Source organism: Protopterus annectens, chromosome 1.part2 (assembly GCF_019279795.1).
Source record: "Protopterus annectens isolate FY-2018-M chromosome 1.part2, PAN1.0, whole genome shotgun sequence".
NCBI classification, from domain to species: Eukaryota; Metazoa; Chordata; order Ceratodontiformes; family Protopteridae; genus Protopterus; species Protopterus annectens.
The window spans coordinates 703,502,680-703,528,865 of record NC_056727.1 but is presented as its reverse complement, the minus strand read 5'-3'; the positions used below and the strand labels follow the sequence as shown (position 1 = coordinate 703,528,865).

The window sequence follows — 26,186 nt, the reverse complement described above, 5'->3', positions numbered from 1 at the left end:
AGCTTTGCTCATTGTTAAATCACTGTCATGAAGCAAAATCTTTGTCACTCCAGCACCATTAATACCACACACAAGCCTGTCCTTCATTAACTCATCTTTCAAGTCACCAAACCTACACGTTTTAGCTTTGTTTCTCAGGTCAGTGATATAAGCTGCAAAAGTTTCTCCTGGCTTTTGATCTCTTTTGTAAAACAAATGCTTCTCTAATGTAACATTTGTCTGGGGGTTGCACATGTCCCTGAATTTGCGTTTCAAACACTCGTGGTCTTCCAATGATTCAGTCTGTATAACAATATGATGTTTTTTCCATTTTCCTTCATATACTGCTGGTGCACACACAAACCAACACACTCTTTCAAAGGTCTCTGACCCAGCTAAGTTTAGCAAAATGAATGCCCTGGTGTGTGTATCTTTGTCAGAATAAGCTGCTTGTATAAAAATATTGCACTCTTGCTCAAATATTTACCAGTTCTCTGCAATATTCTGATCAAATACATGTGGACCTGGTCTGTGAAATGCCTCTGCCCTATTAACACATACCAGTGAAGGCTTTTGTAAGTATGCATGAACAAACACACACATATACACATGCCAGAAATTTATGCCAGTACTTGTAACTATGCCCAATAGCACAACAAGCCTCTGAATAACTGAACTTGGAGAAATATGTCTCTTGGGCACAACAATACTCTTGAAATCACTGTACTGTAATAAATCACCTCTTAGTGTAAGAAACATTTCAAAATGACTGTAATGTGCGAATAAACTGGGAAGAAGAAGCTCAGAGTAAACAAAAAACATTTCGAAGTAACTGCACTTTGTGAATAAACAGTACACAGCACACTGAAACTTTCCCAAAATGGCTGTACTTTGCTAAAAAAAACTCTGCACAGTGCAAGAAACACACTGTAATGACAGCACTCTGCGAACAGATACACCCAGCACAAGAAACTTTTCAAAATGACTGTATTTTGACTGCACTTTACGAAATAATTGCAAATTTGCACACAATAAAGGCACAGTAATAAGCAAACACTGTAAGCACTTTTTCACTTTGAAATACTTCGGATAACTCTAGTTATGCCCTGAATAGCTTCAATCAATGTGAAACAGTTTATGCCAAAACACAGTAATTTGCCAAAAAACATGCAGTCGCCTTGCTTTATTTATGCTTAATGTGCCCTTTAATATATTCACTTTGCTCGTTTAATCTTTTTTCATGTCCATTATACTTTTCTTGTTCTCGTTTTGCTCTAAACATGCTCGTTTTACTTTAAACATGCCCTTTCGCAATTCTGAGGTAATTCCAAACCCCTTATGTGCTTTTCTGATAATCGTTTTATCAAATATCTTAATTTCAAACATTTTGTTTAATTAATAAACTTTTTGTGTCTCTCGCTTGCTTAATAATGCATTCTGTGCCCTTGTAATGCCCCGTTTTATCTTTTTAATAAATAAATAATTTGTGGAAGTTTTCATTACCTTTAGCTTGTTTATGGCCATATTCTGCACTCGGGTCACTTAGTTTATCTTCACTGTTAACTGTACCTCTTAGCTCTGAAAAGCAGTCTCTGCAATCCTGGTTCTGACACCATATCACTCGTCTGGTCAGGATAAAACATACAAACATATGTAGGCTCTGTTCAAGCAGATTCATTATGTACAAACACATCAGGATTGAGGCTTAACAACTTTAACTTAGATAAACTTATAAACAATCTAGCTATCAGACTCATACATGCTCACTTTCTGGCTGTACTCTCAAAATGGCACTGAAGCTAGCACATACTTACTATTTATATGCACATGCTGTCCTTGAAATGCTCCTTAAAAGGTACAACATACACACACACCATTCTACAGGGATATTGTAGGGTGACTCTGTCACTGCTGCTCTTTTCAATTGCCCTTAACCCATTAAACCGTCTTCTTAACAGATTAAGTCATGGCTATAATCTGGCTTCCCAGAAAGTAAAGTGTAAAGACTCCTCATCTTCTCATTATCAATTACTTAAAACTGTATAGCTCATCAGATGAGGACCTGAAACCACAACTGCAAGTAGTCAAAACCTTTTCAGATGATATAAGAATGTCATTTGGTCTTGATAAATGTGCAAAAGCAACCTTTAAAGCAGGAAAGCTGAAGCACCAAGACAACATTAGTTTGGGACAAGAATGTGATATAAAAGAACTTGAGCAAGAGGGAGTGTATAATATTTGGGAACTGATGAAGGACCAACAATAAAAGATGAGCAAATGCAAATAAAATTTGGTAAGGAATATTTTAGAAGACTTAAATTAATCCTGAAAACAGCGAAAATTCAAGCTACAAACCAATTTGATTTTCCTGTCCTAACTTACAGTTTTGGAGTGATTGACTGATCTCAAAAGGTGTTTGACAGATTAGACAGGAAAACAAAAAGGATGCTTCATGATCATCAAATGATTTATAAAAATCAGTGCATACCAAGATTATATATTCCCCATTCCAAAGGAAGCATGGGCCTCCTTAAAATTGATTACATGTATAGATTTGTAAGCGTGGGACTGCATACATATCTGCTGACCTCACAAGACCCAAACATAGTGAAAGTTTTGAAACATGAGGAGAATAAATCTAAAATGACTTCCATTCTTACTCTAGCTGACGCATATCGGCATCAAGCGGGAATGGAAATCAAACCAGAAGTAGATAAAAACCAGACAGCAACTGAATGTGCCAAAAAACAAAAGAAAAAATATAAGGGAAGGATCAGATGAGAAGGCAAGAAATATAGAAAACGCATAAATATAGCTGCATGTATAGAAAACTCCTGGAGGAACCTCATGTTGATCAGGATCGAACACAGGAATAGTTAAGGAGAGGCGAATTCAAACCAAGAGATGAAAGGTTAATATTGGCGGCCCAAGATAATGGGCTAAGTACACATTGGTTTACAAAGTCCATTGAACATTTGGAAGAAATGGACAAATGTAGGTTTTGTAAAACAGAATTGGAAACAGCTACACACCTTGTTGCTGGTTGTGATATACTACTGGCAGAACTGTATACTGAAAGGCATAATAATGTGGCAAGACTGTTGCACTGGGGATTGCACAAACATTATAGTACTGAAGTAGCTGAAAAAACACTGGAAACCTGAGCCACAAAGCATCATAGAAAATGATGAAGTCTACATCACATGGAACCACCCATTACCAACAGTTCAAAAGATAGATGGGAGAAAACCAGATATAGTGGTCCATGAAAAGAAGACAAAAGTAGCACTGATCATTGAAATCGCTACACTCAGTGACTACAGTGTCTTGCATACAGAAAGATACAAAGTCATAAAATATCAGACTTTGCAGGCAGAAACGAGAGCAATTTGGAAGAAAGATACCCAGACAGTTTCATTAGTAGTAGGAGCAACTGGTCTTATAAAAAAAGAATCTACAATCGTATTTAGATATGTTACTAACACATGTAACTCTGTACGAATTGCAGGAGTCGTCATTACCGGGCCCATTGCGGGTACTGTGAAGAGCACTTCTAGCTGACATCAAAGATTGAAACAATACAAATTTCATGAACTTTAATCATATTATGACTTAGGAATGGGGACCATTCCTGTCATGGTATTAGAAACCCAAAAGATTTGGAGAAATTAAAAAGTGAAAGACATCCTGTGATATTATAAAGGTCCATCAATGCACAGTTCTTGGCCATGGACACTGCAGTGAGGACCTGTTCCCTGGTGATAGTTGGGAGAGTTATGTTTGAGGGTATTTCCCAAGGGGGGGCTGAGGGAGAGGGGGATAACATTTGAAGTTAAATTTGTCTGCCAGTAGATCTGCTATATCTTCTGGCTCAGTACAGGATTATTTAAAATGCCTGAACTTCACTATGGGCAGTTTATAATGAATGGGCAATTTTTATTTTAGCAGTCTTTTTCAACTGCTTGATGTGCATTAGTTATGTTGTTACACTCTTACATATCCACTCAGCTAAGACATTACACAGTTTTAACTTGGTATGGTTTGTTCTCTGAAAGTAACTTTAGTTTTGTTTTGCTCTGTTGGGTATTACTGAACTACTTTGAGAGCCTGACAACTGGTTTTGGACTTGATCTGCAGCACTTTAATGCTATTAATCTATTATTTTTACTAATTTCTTATTTCAAAGTACCTGCAATATGAATATTTTTTTATTATATTTATGTGTAGGCATGTTTTGTTTCAATTTGTTGCAAAATAGTTTAGGGCACAAACTCTATAACAAACTGGAAGTTGGAGTTGAAGTTAAAGTGCTTCCCCAGTCTGAGGGACTGAATGGCACCAGGTTGCTCCTCCTTCCCTTGTCATCTCCATCACGTTGTTTGTTACAAATACTGCAGTATTTATAAGACAATCAACATTTAGTGTCTTCTGACTTTGACCTTTTTGACTAGACAGTGTACCTAAGATCCACTTTTTTTCTCCATAAATGAAAGCATTATGCACCTTAGCATCATCTGTGCTATTTATTATCGAAAAACTGCTGTTCTCCTCAGTTGCTGTTAAAGTAGCAAAAATGTTGTCCTCTGCTGAAGTGAAATGAAGCCTGCACAGACACAAAGAGGTTTCAAAGTACACTGCCAACTTTGCTCATGGTGCTCAAGGTCCCTCTTGCATATGGATTCTGTTTCTAGTAAAAAATACAAGTTTGTTCATCAGTATGAGTTTCCACACTGCCTCAAAGAATGTAATGCAAGTAGGGTGATATTATGGTGCCTGGATTTCAAATGATGGGGGGGGTAAGAAAGTACAGTATAATCTGGCTACTATGGTAGCTATGATAAAGTAGTAGCAACTTAGACACTTAGCTGATGATTACAAGATAAGGCAATGGTAGTTTGGTGTACTAAAGACTATCACAGTCAAAGTAAAAATGGAAAAACAGTTGCAATTTTCCCTGTACTACACTGCAAACTAAAACAAAGAGTGAGAAGGTCACACAGAAAAAAACAATCAGTAAAAACTAAATGAAAACTCCAGCCAAGCCAGAATTTCCACTGAGTGAACTCTCAAACCTCTTGTATCAGACGCACATGGGGTATAAGCACATTACCTTTATGAACATCAGGTGTTTTTGACTGGCTTTTGTGTGTGACCTTCTCACTATTTGTTTTAGTTTGTTAGTTTGGATATTTTGCATTCACTCTAATGGTAATGAACATCAGCTGGGTATAACAGCCCTGTGTTTCTTATGCTTAGCCAAACACTCTGCTTGTGCTGTGCTGATGAAGTCATAACAAGGCTGAAATATGCATATCCACTGCTAGTGGGGTTTGGCTTTACTGGCTTGAAGTTGTCCATTGAAATGACTTAAAAAGAAATGTCATGGGCATTCAGAATCGCCATATAGCTGAAACACCTGATGTTCATAAGGGTCATTTGCATATATCCCATGCGCCTCTGATTCAAGAAGTTTGAAAGGTTACTCAGTAGAAGTTCTAGCTTGGCTGGTGTTTTCATTTAATTTTCACTGTACTACATTGCAAGAATCTATACATTTTATAGGTATGGTTGCCACAAAAATCAGTCTTATACAGCCACCATAACTTAGTTTATATGCACGGGTGTCACAGAAACTAGCAACTTGATGAAACAGAGATACAGGCTTGGGAGACACAATTGTGTGCACAAGATTGCAGGCTGCAGCTTTAAGCAAGGGTAAATGCAAACAAGATTTCAAGTGACTTGAATTAGTGAAAAAAAGCAGATATTTGGGTTAGCCCCATCATTAGTGTAGTGTTGAGTGTGCAGCTTGGCAATGCAGCAAAAAATACAGCCATAAGAAAAGCAACAAGTAGTGCTGTTATTAAAAAAAAAAAGCAAAAGCATGCAATCCAAGTCCAGAAGTGTCACCTGCAGTAACCTTTTGCAATGAGAGATAAATTAGATGGGTACAAAAATAAGTCTAGAGAATGGCAAACAAGGAGGGCTGTATCAAGTTAAAAACAGTGCTCTGACACTCTGTATAGCATAGCTAGTTGGGACTGGTACAAAGTCAAATCTGGTAAAAGTCAAATGCAGTTAGCACCCAAGTACAACTCAAAGCCGACCAAATAGTGCACTAAATGATGCTATGTGGCATAATACAAGCCTAAAGTCAACAGTGAGTCTTAAGGTACATAGCAAGAAGACACCCAAAACAGCAATTTTCCTATGCTTACAACAAGAGGTAGTGTAACCAAAACTTTGTCAGCAATAACAGTAGTTGCAAGTGCTCTCCCAGAGGACACTGTGAATGTATGTACATCTGCTGCCACTTGTTCTACCATTGTAACTCCTGCTATATGATACCATTGTAAGCTATCTCCCAGTCAGGTCAGCCAGCAGCCTAAACACTTTTCATTTTCTTCCTCTCATCTTTAACTGAGTTCTTTCCCTGCTCCTCTTTACTTCATCCTACCTAGTCCCAAGACCTTCCTAGTTGACCCAGTGCAACTCTCCACTAGGCCACTAGAGGGCGTCCCCTCCCTACTATACTCTACTGTTCCTCACTCATTCTCTACTCAATCTCACTTTTGTCCCCTCTACCTCTTAGGTACAGGAACCCTGCTTACCCTGCTACTACTTACTCTCCTGTATCCTATGCTCCACTGATTGACTCTCGGTCCTCTCCTGGTTTCTTCCCGCTCCGTTGCGGGCTCACTCCGCTCCCCTACCCTGCCCCCAAATCCCACCCGCCCCCAGTGCATCTAGCTATATCCCTCTTGTTTCCACACCCACTTTCTCCCTACACCAATCAACCATCAACACCTTAGACACACCCCCATCAGCCTATTATCTAATTTGCAACCACTCCCACAGGTACTACATTTCAATACATCCCACTTCTAATACACTCACTCACCTACCTATCTTAATTACATCCAGCTCTACTCCCACAACTCTTTTTCTACTCTACCTTAGCTAAACATTTCTTATCCCCTGCACAATAAACCTATCATACATATTAGACAACTACAACACTCAATACTAAGCAACCTTCTCAACATGCCTCTAAACCCTTATTCCATCCTATGTCTTCTATCACTTTCTCTTAAACTATCATATCTTTATCACCTCACCCAACCTGAAACTTCTTACCATCTACAACTTTACCACACAACCTACCATCTGAATACCCCACTCTCACAATCACACTTTCCCATCTCTCCCCATCTTCACCCAATAACACAGCTCCTCACCTTCTCTTTCAAACTCTTCACCCCTCAGAAATACTCTAGCCCCATAGCAAATAAACACCCCTTAATCATCTCAGCAGACCCAAACCATTTTCATACTCTAATCAACTATCTTTCAAACCCCATCTTCCATCTCTTTACCTGCCTTTTATCTGGTGATATCCATCCCAACCCCGGCCCCTCCTCCTCTTTCTCCTCACACAAGCCTATATTCTTTACTTCTCTAAACTCACAAAGTATAGTGAATAAAGTCCCTACCCTCCATGCATGGCTCACACATAACAAACCTGATATACTATCTATTTCAGAAACTTGGTTAAAGCCCTCCATAAAAGACTCTGAAATAACTCCACCCAGCTACTCAATCATTAGAAAAGACAGGACCCAAAAGAAAGGCGGTGGAGTTGCCCTCATTTACTCCTCTTCCTTGCTAGTTACCCCATATAACAAACCTACCCCCACATTTAACAATGCTGAATTACTCCTCTCTCTCCTTCAAGTTAATAAGCACAAACACATTTGCCTAGCATCCCTCTACATTCCCAGGGACAATATTTCAACACTTGAAAATATCCTCTCTTGGCTCTCTGACAATATTAGCAATGAAACCATAATTCTAGGAGATGTCAATATTAACTGGGCCTCCATCCAGTCTCCAACCAACCCTCTTAACATCAATCTATATAACTTCTCCCAGCTAATCAACACCATAACTCACCCTTCTAAAGACCCCTCCAGTGGCACCATCCTTGACTGGGTTCTAGTGTCACACCCCCACTATTTTTCAAGCAGCGGTACCCTTCCCGACCCTCTTGGTGATCATCTGCCCACTTTCACCCACCGACTCCCCTGCATCTCTAATCGCACCCACAACTACATCACTACCCGCAATGACAAAAGCTTTAACCCTTCAATTTTCATAGATTCCCTGAAAGCAATTAATTGGAACAATTTGAAGACATTGCCCCTAGAAGAAGCAGTTGCCCACTTTAACTCCACATTTCTAGGAATACTCGATTCCCGAGCCCCTCTACGAACAAAAAGAATAAAAACAAACTCAGCCCCCTGGCTAACCAAAACTACTCTCTCTACCATGCGGCTTAGAGACAAAGCCTGGGGACTCTATCTGAGAAATAAGACACCAGACAAACATATTGCATATAAAACCCTTTGAAATAAAGTAAAAAAGCTAATAACCTCTGATAGACAAACATACTTCTTCACACTCCAGAACAATAATAAAACTAACCCCCAAAGATTCTGGAAGGGGATTTCCACCCTCCTCAACCCCAGCAAACCACACACCCCAACCCCAGACCCAAACATCCAAGACTTGGACTTAGCTATTCAGTTCAACTCCTTTTTCATCGACTCTATTAGCAAACTCACCTCCTCCTTCTCATGCTCCCCCTCGCCAACTAACACACCCCCTCCTCCTACCATAATCAACCCTAACCCCATTTCTACTTCACACAGCCCATCTTCCACCTCTTCCACTACTCTTACTTCCCCGCCAACTGAACCCTCCTCAAATTCTCCCTCTCTACTTCCCTCTCTATTCTCTTTAAAACCTATACCTACTACCACTATTAAGAAACTCCTCCAGAAACTAAAGCCATGTACTAATGCCCCTGATAACATTCCCTCTTATTTCCTACACATAGCTGCAGATGCCATTGCCTATCCCATTAGCATTCTAATAAACCGTTCCATCCATGAATGCACTGTGCCTCAACTGTGGAAGCAAGCATTCATTATCCCCCTGCATAAAGGAGGAAACAATTGCAACGTCAATAATTTTCGTCCTATTGCTATTCTATCCCCCATTTCTAAACTTCTGGAAAAGTGTATTCACCTCCAACTCTTGCCACATCTCTTAGATAACAACCTGCTAACCCCTACTCAACATGGATTCAGGCCAAACCACAGTACTATGACTGCCCTCTTATCCTTTCTTGAGACTGTCAATATTGCACGTGATTCTGGCTTCATTGTCTCTACCCTACTTCTTGACCTATCCAAGGCCTTTGACACCATCTCACACAATCTGCTTTTAACTAAACTGTCAAAACTTAACCTCTCTCCCTCTTCCATAAATTGGTTTTCTAGCTATCTGTCAAATAGACACCAAGCAGTTATATGGAAGAAGGCCACTTCCCCATTCCTTAGTACCCCCACTGGAGTTCCCCAAGGATCTATTCTTGGCCCCCTCCTCTTCAATATATTTGTCAATGACTTTCATAAATCTATCCCATTTGCAAACATCATCCAATATGCAGATGATTCCACCATTATCTGCTCTGCCACCTCCCCCTCACTGCTCCAAAAACGTACTCAGCAAGCCTTTTCAATAACTGAACATTGGATGAAAATAAACCACTTAGCACTCAATGCCTCCAAAACAAAACTTATGGTATTCGCCCCTTCCAAATCTACCTCCTTCAATACCAACTCCTTCTCAATTACCAGCCTAAATAACTCACCCCTAGAACTAGTGTCTGAAACTAAGCTACTAGGTGTACTAATTGACAATCGGCTTAGTTACAATTCCTATCTACTACTAAATATTAAAAAAAAACATCAAAAACTAGGTATGCTCTACCGTCAGAACCAATACCTTACAAGCTCCTCCAAAATTACACTTGCTTCCTCTTTTCTCATCCCCTCCCTTCTCTATGGGGCTCCATTACTGACTAATCTTCAGGCCTCCCTAAAAAAAACAGCTTTCTTCTTGCTATAACAAAATAGCCAAATTCGCCAACAGCCACAGGTCCTCTACCCACCATTGTTCTTCTCTTCAAAAATTAAATTGGCTTGAATTACCAAATCAGCTCACATATATTCAGCTGACTTTCGCTCATAAGCTCATTCTCAGCCCTTCTCTTTGTCCCTCCCTGTCTTCTGCCTTCAAAATGCACCTACCAAACAGAGTCCTAAGGTCTAACAATCAAAACCTATTAGTAGTACACAAACCATGTCATCCCCCCAGGCAAACACTTACTATCTTTTAACCTTGCCCGTCTCTGGAACTCACTTCCTCCATCCATTCGTACTATCACTAACAAATTCATGTTCAAAAAATCACTTCATATATATCTAAGATCCCAATGGGATTGTTCTTGCTCCCTCCCCTCATAGATCTATAATATTCCATCCTCCTCACACTTATGACACATAACTCATCCTATTAAAGCTTATGTTCCCACACAATAGTTATTTAATAATGAAATTCTGTGTTTCTTCCTCAACAACTTCTCTGAAGGCATATCTCAATACTGTTTTTATTTTTTGAATGTTTCTCAAATTTAAGCCTAAATGTATTAATGTTTTATCTCTACTCTGTATAATTATCTTGTAGTTATTGTACGCACCTAATTTTGTCTATATCGGAGCTTTTCTCCCCATTTTTTGAATGTTTCTCAAATTTAAGCCTAAATGTATTAATGTTTTATCTCTACTCTGTATAATTATCTTGTAGTTATTGTATGTACCTAATTTTGTCTATATCGGAGCTTTTCTCCCCAGGACTCCATTGAAAACGGGTTCTTTTGGCCGAATGGACTATCCTGGTAAACCAACTGCAAATAAATAAATAAATAAATAAATAAATACAAATTGGGAGCACTTCCACTTAAACAGCACACAAATGGCAATGCTGAAAAAATCCTTACAAGACTGACTAATGGTAGTGACGGTGTCTATATAAATAAGGGCACAGTTACCAGCTCCTGCTAGGATTCAATCAAAAACCCTCAGGAAAGTTGTTGTGGCATTTTTCATCCCAAAGAGCATCCTGGTGAATACATACAATCCAAACATAAGAAAAGCTAACAATTCCATTACTGTGGGCATTAAGAGCATCTGCCAGCAGTCCACAGGTAAAAAGAAGTCAGATACGTATCCCACCCAACTGTTCCAAAGCTTCAGGTGTTCTAGGCATGAAGTACAGTAGACTCTCTCTTATCTGGTCTCCCTGGGACCGAACCTTAGTCTGGATAAATGAATGGCTGGTTAATCAGAGAAAGCATGCAAAATAATATTTATAGGTTATAAAGCAGCTAGAGTAACATGATTTGTGTTAGTATACATTTTTCTAATGAATATGAAGTCTAAAACTCAAATATCTGTCATTATTTAGCCCAGAGGAGGTAGACATGTTGCTCTTCTCCGTTGGCTTTTGCTAGGACTACTGCAGAAATTTGATGGCTGGTTAAAGAGAGGCCGGATTAGAGGGAGTCTACTGTAAATATTTGATTCCATGTGACTAATTTCCTATAATCTACAAATAACCTGGCAATCCCTCCCATCATTTTTTCTGCACAAGCACTAGCAATACACCTGGATTTCCCCCACATTTAATATCTTCTGCAGATGTTTGAATTACTCAGGTATCCTGTCAAAACAAAGTCTGAATAGATGTTGGCTCCCTGTGTCAACACGCTGCAACAACAGCTGGATATGGTCTGGCTTAGAAGTGAATATGTTCTCAAATTCTTACAGTACCGCTCAGACTTCCTCAACCTCTGAAGGGGATGGCTGCTATAACAGCATTCTTCAAGCACTTGCGTGTCAAACCAAGCCTCAGTGAGAATGACTACAGCAAGATTCTCCACTGACTCCTCCTGTAACCCATTACAAACACTAAATATGAGTAACTCTCATCCATGGTAGGGCTTCAACATTTTAAAATGGCAAAATTAGAAGTTATGTACCTACCATAACGTTCCATGTTAGTTGTCTTCTCTCGCCTTCTTTCTTGCTGGATGGGTTCGGAGCCAATCCTCGGCTCTGACTCGGCACTTGCTTCGCTTGAGAACTCCTTTTACCAGCTTGAGGCAACCCTATATCCCATGATGCAAGGCGGGACTACCTCAGATCTCGTTTGGTAGCTAACCTACCCTGCTAAGGACTAACCTAATATATTTTAGGAAACCCAAGTTCATAATAAAGGAGTCCTCTAATGAAGGCTCAGGAGGAAACAACCTGATAGGAACTCTCCAAGATCTGTCCAGGCCAGGGGGAAGGAGGGAGGGACGCAAGAAAGAAGGCGAGAGAAGACAACTAACATGGAACGTTATGGTAGGTACATAACTTCTAAATGTTAAGTTGTCAATCTCGCCTTCATTCTTGCTGGATGGGACCGCGTCCCTAGCACCTGTATCCCGGGTGGCTCAATGGAACAGACTCTTGAGAACTGTGGAACCAAAACTGGCCCTGTCTCTGGAGGCCAAATCTAACTTGTAATGAGAGACAAAGGTATGAGGAGTGGCCCAAGTAGCTGCTGCACAAATGGTATCAATGGGTAGTCTATCCTGAAAGGCTGCAGAAGTGGATAGACTCCTGGTTGAGTGCGCTTTCGGTTTAGAAGGTAGTTGCTTGCCTCTGAGTGAGTACACATAAGAAATGGTGGAAGACAACCATCTGGATAAGGTCACTTTAGACACTGGGAGACCTTTCCTGTTTTCTGCATAGGAGACAAATAATTGGTCCGATTTCCTGAATTGTTTCGTTCTATGCAAATAGTACCTGAGCTGACGATGGACATCCAAAAAATGAAGCTTTTGCTCAGCTCTGTCAGAATAGTTTGGGAAAAAAACTGGTAGATCGATGGATTGATTAATATTGGTTTGAGAAACAACTTTGGGGAGAAAGGACGGGTTCGTTCTTAAGGATACCCTGTCCTTGTGAAAAACCAAGTAAGGGGAACGGATGCAGAGAGCTTGAATCTCGGACACCCTTCTTGCTGAAGTGACAGCCAGTAAAAATATAGTTTTCCAGGTCAATAATTTCAATGAACATGAAGCAGACGGTTCGAAGGGTGGTAACATTAAGGATGCCAACATTAAATTTAGATCCCATTGTGGAGGAGGATGTTTTATTGGCGGCTTTAGGAGAAACACTCCTCTCAGAAAGGCCTTGCATAGTCTATGAGACATAATGTTATGATCTTGCAAACCAACATGATACTTGGAAATAGCAGCCAGTTGAACTTTTACTGTAGATGAAGAAGATCCTGACTGAAAAACTTCAGCCAGGAAATCTAAAACAGAATGCACAGGAGCAGTAAAGGGATCAATATTTCTGGAATTTGCCCAAATGGAAAAACGTCGCCACTTGCTAGCATAAACGGTTCTGGTGGACGACTTTAAAGAAGCCACTAAGATATCTCTGACCGGATCAGAGATCATAGGAAGCCTGGCTAGGGAAGGAAGTGGAGCAACCAAGCAGTGAGGTTGAGAGAATGAATGGCCCGGTGCTGTTGACCCGACTGGTGGATCAAGAGATCCGGAACAGGGTCCAGATGCCAGGGCTGCACCAGGAGGTGACGATGCTGAGACGGAAACCAAATTTGTCGAGGCCAGTAAGGGGCAATGAGAATCAACTTGGCCCTCAAAACGGTGGCTTTCTGAATGACTTGTGGAATCAAGGGAAAAAAAGGAAAGGCGTACAGAAGTACCCGGGGCCAATCCTGGGTTAGAGAGTCTCTCTGGGGTTGGCCTGGAAGGGGAAAGAGAGTGAAAAAATCGGGGCACTTGTTGTTTTGGGGTGTAGCAAAAAGATCGCAACAAGGTGTGCCCCACTTCAGAAAAATCTGGTCCACTACAGATTGATTGAGAGACCACTTGTGAGGCATGAGAATGGATCTGCTCAGCCTGTCCGCCAAGAGGATGGACCTGCCGGGGATGTGCGTTGCTATCAGAAACCGATGAGAGGAGATTGCCCATTGCCAAAGTCTGAGAGCTTCTCGACACAACGGATAGGACCTGGTCCCGCCCTGCTTGTTGATGTACCAGACAACGGACATGTTGTCCGTTTGTACTGCAATAGTCCCCGCGGGAAGAAAGTCATTGAGGGCTTGCAACGTTAAAAGCACCGCTCTCATCTCCAGGACATTTATGTGCAGATGGTATTCTATGGGTTGCCACGTCCCGTGGACCATCCTGCCCTGATAATGCCCCCCCACCCGATCAGAGAGGCATCCGTAGTAACTGTGGCAACCGGAGGAGGGGGAACAAAAGGTCGGCCCTGATGAAGAAGAGGGGAAGATATCCACCAGTTCAGATGAGTCCTGCACGATTGTGTGACTAAACTTTCGTGCCTCATCGGAAGACTGTGGAACGACCACTGAGTGAATAACATCCACTGCAGAAGACGCATGTGGAAGCGAGCCAGTGGTAGAAGAACAATGGCCGCGGCCATAAGACCTAGAACCTTTAGTATCAGTCTGGCTTTGACTTTGCTGCTCTGCAATAAAATCCGAACGAATTTTTGGATGTCCAGAATTCTTTGATCTGTTAGTCTGGCTAACATTTTGACGGTGTTTAATTCTGCGCCTATAAAGGTGATAGATTGGCAAGGCCGCAGAGAAGATTTTTCGAAATTCACTGAAATTCCCAAACTCCTGCAAAGCTGCAGAGTGTAGTCTCTGGTCTGAAGAAGCTGACACCTGGTGGTGGCGGAGAGGAGCCAGTCGTCTAAATAAGGAAACACCTGGAATCCTTGACGTCTCAGATGAGCTGTGACCACTGCCATGCATTTGGTAAACACGCTGGGGGCTGAAGTGAGGCCAAAGGGCAGGGCTCTGAATATGTAATGACTGGTCCCTAGCCGAAAGCGGAGAAACCTTCTGGAGCGCCTGTGAATCTTTATGTGATAGTACGTGTCCTGAAGGTCTATAGAGCACATCCAGTTGTCCTTGCCCAGAAAGGGCAGAATGGACTGAAGCGTGACCATCCGGAATCTTGCCTTCTTGACAAATCTGTTTAGACTGCTCAGGTCTAATACTGGTCTCCAATCTCCCGTCCTTTTGGGGACCAAAAAGAATCTCGAGTAGACGCCGGATCCTACTTGGTCTGCCGGAACAGTCTGGATGGCTCTTTTTTCTAGGAGCTTTGAAACCTCCTGTTCTGCCAAATCCCTTTGACCGGGTGAGATGTCTGGAAGGGATTGTTGAGGTACGGGATACCTTTCGAAGGGGATTTTGTAACCCTCGGATATGATCGACTGTACCCACATATCTTGTGAAAGGGAATGCCAGGCTACTGGGTACAGCGAAATCCTTCCCCCGACTGCCTCCAAGGGTGGACAGTCGGGCAACACCTCAGGGGTGCTGAAAGGGCTTCTCAGGAAGAGACTCCCTGTTGCCCTGGTTCTGAGGACCCCCCCCTGCCTCTAGGGCGGCGTCTATTATTGTTACCCCCTCTGCCTCTGGGGGTAAACTGACCATGTGTGTCCGGTGTAGCTCCTTGGGCTTTGCAGAACCACATCTTCCCTCCCTTCTGACCCTTGGGATATGGTCTAGAAGGGGTGGAAAAATGGACTCCAATGGCAGAAAGAGTTTTACCGTCCTGCTCACACCTGGTCAAGGTATCCTTCACCTGAGGTCCGAACAAAGCCGAACTGTCAAAGGGGGTATTGGTGAAGGACGCCTTAAAGGGGTCCGCAAAATTACAAAGCCGCATCCAGGCTTGACGTCTAAGAGCCACTCCTGTGCTTGCGGCCCTGCTCACTCCATCGACCGCATAGGATATGAGCCGCATGGAGGAGTTGGATAAGGAATTCAGGATTGCTAGCTGTGAGGCAATCTTTTCTTGAGCCCCAGCAGCAGAAGGATCCTGGACCACTTCACCCAGTTCCTTGAGAATATCTCTTTGAAGCCTGGTGAAGTGACAAAGGTAGTTCAGCTTAACGATAGCAAAGGTCGCTGAAGAAAACATCCGCTTCCATACCTGTCCATGGTCCTAGAATCCTTGTTAGGAGGATGGACAGGTACTGAAGGATCCGCAGTTCCTTCTTAGTGGCCGCCACCACCATAGCATCCACAGAGACGCCCTTGGAAAGAAACTGTTTGTCCGTAGGGGCCGTAATAAACTTGGATGGTCTCCTGGGGACAGGTTCCACAGAATCTGGAGCTGCCCACGCCTTCCGAGCCACTACCTGCATAAGTGGGTCAAAAGGCGGAGACACCCAGGAGGTGGAGGGTTGGGATCCAAAAGCCTCCAGGTATATCGACTCATCCTCAGAGGGGTCAATGGAGGGCCAATTCCCCCTCTGTTTGAGGAGCTCAAGGATGTCTGAAAAGGAGACATCCTCAGAGGGGGATCGTGGGGAACCCTCTGACTCATCTAAGTCGGTATCAGACGTAGTAGACTCAGGGGAGTCTGTGTGTTTCCTCTTACACGTCCTCTTCCGAGGGGGTTCCCCTGCAGGATCAGGAGAAACCTCGGAAGAGGAAGATATTCCCAATGGGGAAACCTGGGGCGATGGATCCCTGGGCCTGAGAGCAAGAGGCTGGCAAGAGGCGTCTACAGGCACCGAGGAGGGAGGAGCTAGAGGGATGGACCGTTGACCTGGCTCAGGTGCCAGGACACTCCTCATCACCTCAAAGGCTCCCCTCCCCGGGAGACCGGAATATTCCTGTTCCGAGGAAATAGGAATTCCCGGCTCCACTGAGAGGGAAGGCTCCGAGGCCGATGTCGGTGCCGAGCTTACCAAAGCCGAAGTCCCGAGAGGGAGAGCGGGGTCGGACAGGGGTCTGATGCCACTAGCCCCCTCGGAGCCGACAAGGGAAACTCGACGACCGGATCCCTCCAAGGAAGGTCTCAAGGAGGAGATCGGAGCCGAAGACGACGGAGCCGAAAAAGGATGTATCGGTTCCGGCGCCGACACAGTCGCTGTCCCGAGAAGCTCCGGCTCCGAACTCTGGTGGGGAGTCGGAGGAGGAAGTCCAAGGGGTGAAGCAACAGCCAAAGTCTGCTGAGACGGGCTATGGAGCATTTGGGCCAGTGCCTGCGACTTTAACAGCCTGCTTACCACCCTCTCTAAATCGTGGTCAGACAGCCTGGAAGATCTCGAAGATCGGCTCCGATGACTCTGCTCCGACAAAAGAGGAGACCCCGGAGCCGAGTGGATAGATTCCAAAGACGGGGACCGAGATCTCTTCTTCGAGGAAGTCATCGGAGCCGACGTCCTATGGGTTCCAGAAGGAGCCGAAGGCTTCTCGGCTCCGATACTGGATACTGTGTCGGCTCCAGCCGGAGCCGACAAGGCAACAGCAGATTGGGTGTCGGAACCGATCGGAACCGACCCTAGCTGAGAAGGAGAAAGATCGGCTCCGGCCGGAGCCGATCTCAACTCCGAAGGAGTCGGAGCCACCGGGGAAGGCTTGGAAGCTGTAGCCTGACCCTTGGATGGCTTGGAAGGCTTACTGGACCCAGGTTTAGTGGGTGAACCTTCCGGCTTTAGCAAGCCACGGAAGATTAACTTATTCCTCCTTTCCTGCAGGACTCGCTGGCTAAAAGAGTGACACAAAGCACAGGAGTCCTGCAGGTGTAAAGGCCCCAGGCAGTAAACACAAGAAGTGTGACCGTCTGTCAGAGACATTTTCTGACAGCACGAGTCACACTTCTTGAAGCCCGAGACCTTTACCTCTTTAGACATAGTCTAAGGAAAAAGAGTAATAAAATACTCACACACACACACACACACCAAAACAGTCACACAAATTAATCCCACAAACACAGACACACAGGTAGGGATTAATAAGGAAGGCCTAGGCCTAACTGAAATTTTTAAAACTTTTTATAAAGTAAAAAATTTTTTTACTATAAGGGGAATAGGGTGATTGTATGGACACTACACACTAAAAAATAGGAAAAGGGAAAGATAAACCCTGACTTAAGCTGTTTGAAAAACTCAAACTTACCTCAGCTGGCAAAAAAGGAGACCTCTTCGCAAAGCGGCAAACGAGATCTGAGGTACTCCCGCCTTGCATCATGGGATATAGGGTTGCCTCGAGCTGGTAAAAGGAGTTCTCAAGCGAAGCAAGTGCCGAGTCGGAGCCGAGGATCGGCTCCGAACCCATCCAGCAAGAATGAAGGCGAGATTGACAACTTAACATTGTTTGTTTCTTTCTCCTGCCTGGCTAATCCATAGGACAGTTCTCAATTACATTAAGTAGGGGAATGTAACAGGTAATGTTGGCTCCATGGGGGTGACAGTGAAAGAAAATATTTTTATCATGAATAGATTACTCAAATTCTGCTTCAATTTATTTTTTTTTTTCAAAATCAAGATGAATTCGACCTCTACACATTTGAAATCATAACATGGAGCAACACAATATTAAACAAGATGCACTATCTCAACTGAAAAGTTGTTGAAGAAAAAATGGTTAATATTAAAGTATGTAAATACAGAACAGATGCAGGTGTAAGTCCTTAAAAACTAATTATTTTCCACAAAAAGAACACAGAGAAAAATCATTTACTTTTAATGCACTGAGAACAGCAGTAAAAATGTTGAGCTGTACTGCCTGCTGCCGAAGTCCTTTTGCTTGTTTGATGCATTCAGCAAAATGATCCAACATCTGCAGCCTAAACAGAAAAAATAAAGCATGGCGTGAATAAGTTCATTCTATTCAAAGGCATTAGGGACAAAATACTTATTAGAACCATATGTCATATAAAAGCAAATAATGTCAGATTACCCAGACTGCAGAATATGACCGATATCCAGTTGAAAAGAATATGTCTCCAATGACTTTTCTGAAAACTTGGAATGATATCTCTTATCCTATGATAGAAGTACTAACTGTACAGCCACAGTACTACTACTGTAAATGTCCCTGTCCAAAGCCAAAGTTAGGTTATTTGTCACCCTGAGCAGCAGTATTACCCCACCATACCACCGTCCCTTCAAAACTTCAAATTCAACTTACTTATTCAGGTTCATAGATTAGTACTAGGCTAACTGCCCTTGTGAGCCATTTTAAGCCTAACTAATTACCCTATGTGAGAGTCAAACCCTGCACCTTATGTCTGTAAGGTAAACACCTTAACCATTATAACAACCATCACCCAAATTTCAGCTCACTCTCTTTAAATATATTTAAGAAGTTACTTCATCTGGCACCATGGCATGCAAGCCATAAGCCCTGAATGCAATCCACATAACCAACACTTGATTTATGACTTGGGTGAAACAGCTGCCAGCTGGCGACAGCTCTGTGCTGCAGAAGGATTAAGCCTCAATGTTCTCCAGCTGATTAGAGCTGAAGTAGCAAAATGGGTGCTGTAAGAATCAAGCAGCAGGTGGGTGGGAAAAGTGACACTTTTGCTGGCATTCCTCCTATCTCTGGGGAGGGATTTCATAGCTCCCTCAATGTTTGCAATACGACTCTAGGGGTAAGTGACGGCCATTTTCCAATAAGCATTGCCACAGCTGCTAAGAAGAATATGGGTGTGTCTGGTAGGACTGGCAGGGCAAATGGCAGACCTTGCGTGCTCCTGTGGGTGAAGCACTGGTAGCTCTCATGGTGGTGCAGTTACTTATACCTCCACTGAAGGGTCAAGGATTGGGGATATATGAAAAAAAAAAAACCCTCATGGGACATGTCATGTATCACTCTTACTCAGTAGGGGAATGAATGAGCTATAGAGGTTCTCGCCCAGGATAGAAATGAATGGGCACTGGAGATAGCGTCTTAATAGAAAATTAATGGGCTATCATGACAGTGGCTTTATTGTTAGTAGGCATGGGAGGGGTAGAAGAAAAAAACATTCTTAGCTGTGGAGGGAGGGAAATGAGTAAATAATTCCACACGGCCCATCCTGAAGGATAAAAGTGGCAATGGTCACTGCACAAATGATGTGGTGTAGCAGCAGAGGAGTAACTAATGACTGTTGCACAGACCTGACAAACAGCATACAGTGCTGCAGTTGTATAATTCACTGCGCATGGAAGCACACACAGCACACACACACCTATTGGTGCAGTAAGGAAGGCCCTTGTCCTATCAGAGTGCTTAAAGCTACTGAAGAGAAAGAGGTTAAAGAAAAATGTCATCTAAGTGCCAAGATAACAAAATGACAGCCGGTCTGATGGCTGTCTATTCCTTGCAATGTCTTCTCATAATATGAGGACTCCGTTATGGCAAATCCACATCAGAGAGAAGAATCCCACCACCCCCCTGGCAGGGTGATGTGGGGTGCTCCAGTCAGTGGGATAGAGGAATAAAATGGATGAACAGCCTTGTGGAAGCTGATGGTCAGCAGATTAGATGGAAAAAAGACCATCTTATTTCCTGTCAAAGAGCTACAGCAACATGCTAACATCCTGAACAGATCAGTATTTCTACTTTACCATTCATTTACTGTTCCTACTTCCCCATTCCCTAATTATCACATGTTCCACATTGATTTGTTTAATACCCATACAGCTTATCCTGCTACTTCAGGTTTCTGCCCATGGGTTGCCAGCTGTTCGGTTTTTGACTGGACTGTCCAGTTTTCTGACAAAATGTCCGGTTACAAATTTCATTAAAAACTGGACCCGTGAAGTCAGGGTTTTGTGCCACTGCCACATAAGCGCTGGCGGCCGGAACCACATAGAGCGAGGGGGGAGGAGCACCCCCCCCCCCACTTTTGTTGTTGGTCTTTCGGCTTTTTCCTGGTAAGGGGTCGCCACAGCAGAACTCCGGTCCACTAATGATTGGCAGTAGATTTTTATGAAACGCCGAGGTGCCAGCTCGATGCCCAACCTTCAACGAAGGCACGCCCATTTACGCATGCATGTCTTTCAAACGCTAGCCAACTGCGGGGTGGACATGCAGACTTCACATAGAAGGCAGTCCCAAGCCAAGCCGAGAATCAAACAGGAGAACCTCTTGCTGTGAGGTAACAATGCTACCGCCGTACCACCGCGGCATTGCCCCTCCCACTTTTACGGCTGCAAAACCATAGTACAGTTCAGTACGTCTATGGTGTGAGTGTGCTCCTGCTGCCCGCGCAATTTTAAAATAAAGAACAGTACAGCTTTCATGGAGAGTTTACATATGCCATTGCCATTCGATTGCACAAGTGTTTTTGCTGCTTCCAGGTAAGAGTTGCTGGGGGGGGGGGGTATGCTGATGTTTTGTATTGACATACGCTGCTCCGAGTTCACAAACAGTGTTTTATTCAATCTGTGGTAAGCGCTTTCGTTTCTAATACTTAGCGCCTACCACGGATTGAATAAAATACTGTTTGTGGACTTGCAGCAGCGTTTGATTTATTATTTTACATTAGGGTTTGTTGAGGGGTGTTGAGGCAGGAAGAGTTCACAAACTGCAGACTCTCTACAGTTATTTGCCCACAAACCAGAAACGCAAATAAAACTATCATTCTGGTTCTCTTTTAAGAAAGTGATTTTTGTATATGTTGCCTATATATTTGGTGTCTGGACAATTTTAGTGACACTTGTTAAAGTAGTGCAGTCTTGCATTATCTGAGGTTTGAAATGTTTATCTTGGATTGCTGCTTTCATCAATGAAGACGTCATCATCGCAGTTATAATTGTGTGGCGATATAGGTGCTATTTATATATGCAGTAAATCCTCTTGATAGTTACAGACTTAAGATTACCAGTGTAAGGCTGTGATGGCTATGAATAATTTGGAATATTCTGTCAAAGTGTTTTTTCTTTTTTGACGCAGAACATTAATAGTTGCAGTCTGCCTAAAAGGGCTGTGTTACTTATGTAGGTACGGAAGAAGCGAACCTGGTTACGGTGGGGTTTTTTTTCTTTATTATTGTAGACCTTGCAGTGGTGTGTGGGGCTAAGTCAGCATTTTGTATACTATTTTTCTTGTTTTGGTCAGGTGTGCGCACAGTGTTTCCGTTGTAGTCTCTGTGAATACATCTGTTCTGGTGCTCATGAACTACGTGCTACTCTATGTCTTCTGTGATTTGTCTTCAGCCTGAGTGGGCAGGTTTTGGATGCTGGTTACTTGGTTTGTCTAGGAAGAAATGCCCTTATTTATAAATTTTTACAAACATAGTTCTCTGAACTTAAAATGATTTTAATGATAATCTTGTCCGTTTCTGTTGGGCCATTAGTTTTACTTTATTTATTTGGGGTGGGGGGTCCTCCTGTCAAAAAACATATTACCCTCTCAATTTACAGCTCACGTGCTTTGCTTTTGATAGTTTGCATTACCAGTGTTATCTTGTGTCCACATTTTAACATGCATCATACCTTTATTTTGTAATGTTTTGCCATTTGCATCATCTTCTCGTACCTACTAAATTGAACTAAGAACTCTCCTTTCAAAAACACAAGCTAGCAACAGCAAACAACACAGTATCTGTACACTGATAGCCCAGTCAGTTCGGTATGTGTTGGATGGTCGTCCTCCAGTTAGCACCTTTTGTTTAATTGATGAAGTCACTGTCGTCTGGTGATAGTGCGATCCACTTATTTATTGACATCTGTTGACCAGGGAAGTCCAACTGGGTCACAAACTCATTTTCAGAGGAGGGCAGGGTTGAAAGGCTCCCCAAGACATTATGTGTACACAGAGTAATAAATATTTTACAAGGATGTGCACTACAATTACATTACAATACAGCAATTAAAAAATGTGGGATTACAAATAGAGAGAGAAACAGAGTAAATTTGGAAGATTTTTTTTTTTGCAAATATTAAAATATGTTGGGAAAAGGGGTAAACTGTTTAAGGATAGTTAAAACAAGAAGGCAGGTTTGGAGTTTATTTTGGGTTTTTATGATCATTAAGCTTAAAAGAAGGTAGGTTTAGGGAATATTATGATAGTTAAGGTTAGAAAATCAATAGTAAAGAGAAAGAAATTATGTCTTACCATAACGTTCCATCTGTATTGTTGATCCTCATTCAGTCATTACTAATGGGTATCGGTTCCGAGCTTGGAACCAATCCGGCCATTCTCCAAGCTCGCGTCAGCTACAAACTCTCGAGCTAAACTCTTACTCATAATCTCTCCGTTACCTCAGATTGAGTTTGCAAGTCAAAAGAAGGTAGAGGCTACCTCTGGTCAAATGACCTAAGAGAACCGGATGGTGAGATCCACTAGAAGTCGCAGGAGGGGGGAAGGAGGGAGGGTCGTAATGACTGAACGAGGATCAACAATACAGATGGAACATTATGGTAAGACATAACTTCTTTATCTGATATTGTTAATCCTCATTCATTTCTTACGCATGGGACAGAGTCCCCAGCTACCTCTATTCCTGGGAGGCTCTCATGGAAGGACATTCCTGAACACCACAGAACCAAAAGATGCTCTTCCCCTGGAGGCCAAATCCAATTTGTAATGATTGATGAAGGTATGAGGCGTAGCCCAAGTTGCAGCTGCACAGATGTCATGTAAAGTAGCTCTGGCATGGAAGGCAGCAGAAGTTGCCACCAACCTTGTCGAACGAGCTTTCATGGTAGTAGGCAACGGGATATTATGTTGTGTATAAATGAAGGTCACACAGTCCTTCAACCATCTAGCTAATGTGACCTTAGCAACAGCAGATCCTAGTCTAGGTCCGGAATAGGCCAAAAATAACTGGTCAGATTTACGAAAGGACCTAGTCCTGTTTAAGTAAAAATGGATTTGCCTGTGGATATCTAGGGTATGTAGGCAATACTCTCCTCTGTTTGAATGACTGGGAAAGAAAACTGGCAATTCAATGGTTTGATTAATAGACATTTCAGAGATCACTTTTGGCAGAAATTAAGGATTAGTTCTCAAAGACACTATCTCTATGAAAAATCAAGTATAGACTCTTGATACATAAAGCCTGAAGCTCAGAGATACATCGGGCAGAAGTAATGGTGACCAAAAACAAGGTTTTCCATGACAAATGCTTGAGGTCGCAAGAAGAAGCTGGTTCAAGGGTGGCATTGTCAGAGCTTGTAGAACTAATGATAGATCCCATGGTTGAATAGGTTCTCTAAAAGGTGGCTTCAAATTAGAAATTGTGGCCAAATGAACTCTAATGGTGGAGGCCGATAAACCCAATTGGAAAAGGTTGGCCAGATAGTCTAGTATTATCGACACTGGTGCTGAGAAGGGATCTACTTGTTTATCTTTCAGCCAACAAGTAAATCTTTTCCACTTGCTTAGATAAGTAATTCTAGTGGAAGACTTATGAGATGCAATGAGAATGTCACGTACTGATAAAGAAAGATCATTCTGCCTGGCAATCAAGGGAATTGGAGAAGCCAAGCTGTGAGCTTCAGGCTGTTCAAGCTGGGATGAATCAGGTTCTGTGGATGTGAGATCAACTCTGGGGTTGGATGGAGAATCCATGGCCGATCTAGTAGGTGAGGCCAAAGGAAGGGGAACCAAATCTGACAAGGCCAATATGGTGCTATGAGGACCACCTTGCTCTTCAACCAACGGGCTTTCTTCAGAAACTGGGGAATGAGGGGAAAAGGTGAGAATGCATAAAGAAGACCCAAGGGCCAATCGTGGACTAGAGCGTCCCTGGGTGACTGTCCAGGAGGGGGAATCAGGGTGAAGTAGTTGCTGCATTTGAGGTTGGTCAGGGATACAAGGACGGCCCCAGCGGTGGAAGATCTCCGCTGCTATCAAGGGATTCAGGGACCACTCGTGAGGTTGTAGAATGCACCTGCTGAGTCTGTCTGCTATCACTTTGGAACTCCCGGGAATGTGCGTTGCTAGAAGAAAATGGTTGGTAGCCATTGCCCATTGTCATATCCTCATAGCCTCTCGACAAAGGGGGTAAGATTTGGTTCCACCTTGCTTGTTGATGTACCAGACCACTGCCATGTTGTCTGATTGAATCGCAATCGTCCCAAATGGCAGCAGGGGATAGAATGATTGCAACGCCAGAAGCACCGCCCTCAGCTCCAGAACATTTATATGCAGATGGGCCTCCACTTTGGAACAAGTGCCTTGGACTGTCTGTCCCTGACATAGCCCCCCCCCCCACCCCATCAGGGAGGTGTCCGTGGTCACTGTGGCCTTGGGTTGCTGGGGGGAGAAGGGGCGAGATCATTGTGACAGATTGTGTGTCATCCACCAATTTAAATCATGTTTGCAACTGTGGGTTACTCGAATCTTGGCTGAAAGAGGATGCTGAAAAGGATACCACTGGGTGAGCAGTAGCCATTGTAGAAGCCTCATATGAAACCTGGCCGAGGGGACAATGGTGATGGAGGCTGCCATGGAACCCAACAGCTGTAGAACAGAGTGAGCTGTGGCTTTCTCCCTTGAAATGATTGGAATCAGTTGTTGCTTTATCCTTAAAATTCTGTGCTCTGGAATGGCAGCTCTGCAGTTCTTTGTATCCAAGATAACCCATACCAATTCTGTCGACTGAGATGAGGTTAGATTGGATTTTTGCCAGTTTATGGTTATGCCTAGCCTTTGTGCAGCGAGGACAGAGTATGCCAGGGCTTCTTCCAGTAGATGTCTGGTGGGGGCGGAAATGAGCCAGTCGTCTAGGTATGGAAACACCTGGAATCCTTTAAGTTGCAAGTAAGCTGTGATGACTGCCATGCACTTTGTGAACACTCTGGGGGCTGTAGAGAGTCCGAAGAGCAGTACTCTGAACTGGTAGTGACTGGCTCCCGCACGGAAGCACAGAAATCTTCTTGATGGCCTGTCCACTTTTATGTGGTAGTACGCATCTTGAAAATCTATCGAGCACATCCAATCGTCTTTTTCCAAAAGCGGGAGGATTGACTGTATTGTGACCATCCGGAATTTTTGCACTCTCACAAACTTGTTCAATACACTGAGATCCAAAATTGGTCTCCAGTCCCCGGTTTTCTTTGGCACCAAAAATAGTCTTGAGTAGAATCCGGATCCTATCTGGTCTGGAGGGACTATTTGGATGACTCTTTTTCTTAGCAGCTTTTCTATCTCTAGTGCTGCTTCTTCCCTTTGACTGGGTGGAACATCGGGAAGGTTTTTTGAAGGGATAGGACAAATATCGAAGGGGATATGATAACCTCTGGTTATAATCCCTTGTACCCAAGAATCGTTGGTGATGGTTAGCCAGGCAGAAGGGTACAAGGAGAAACGACTCCCAACTACCTCCAGAGGAAAGGAGTTGGGGCGCTCTTCAGGAGCGCTGGTACGATTGGTCAGGGTAAGAGTCCCTGGAACCCTGGTTATGTGGACCCCTCTGCCCTGAAAGGAGCGTCTTCCCTGTGAGT

General features: G+C 43.1%; 1 protein-coding gene across 3 annotated transcripts in view; it reads right to left on the bottom strand.

Moving 5' to 3' along the window:
* The window catches only part of HEATR5B (HEAT repeat containing 5B), a 2,176,461-nt gene that overhangs the window by 1,181,290 nt on the left and 968,985 nt on the right, over positions 1–26,186 (bottom strand). For all 3 annotated transcript variants that reach the window (XM_044058540.1, XM_044058533.1, XM_044058548.1), the window contains exon 17: positions 18,484–18,589. In XM_044058540.1, the coding sequence (XP_043914475.1) occupies positions 18,484–18,589 (106 nt within the window). The remainder of the gene's footprint in view (positions 1–18,483; positions 18,590–26,186) is intronic.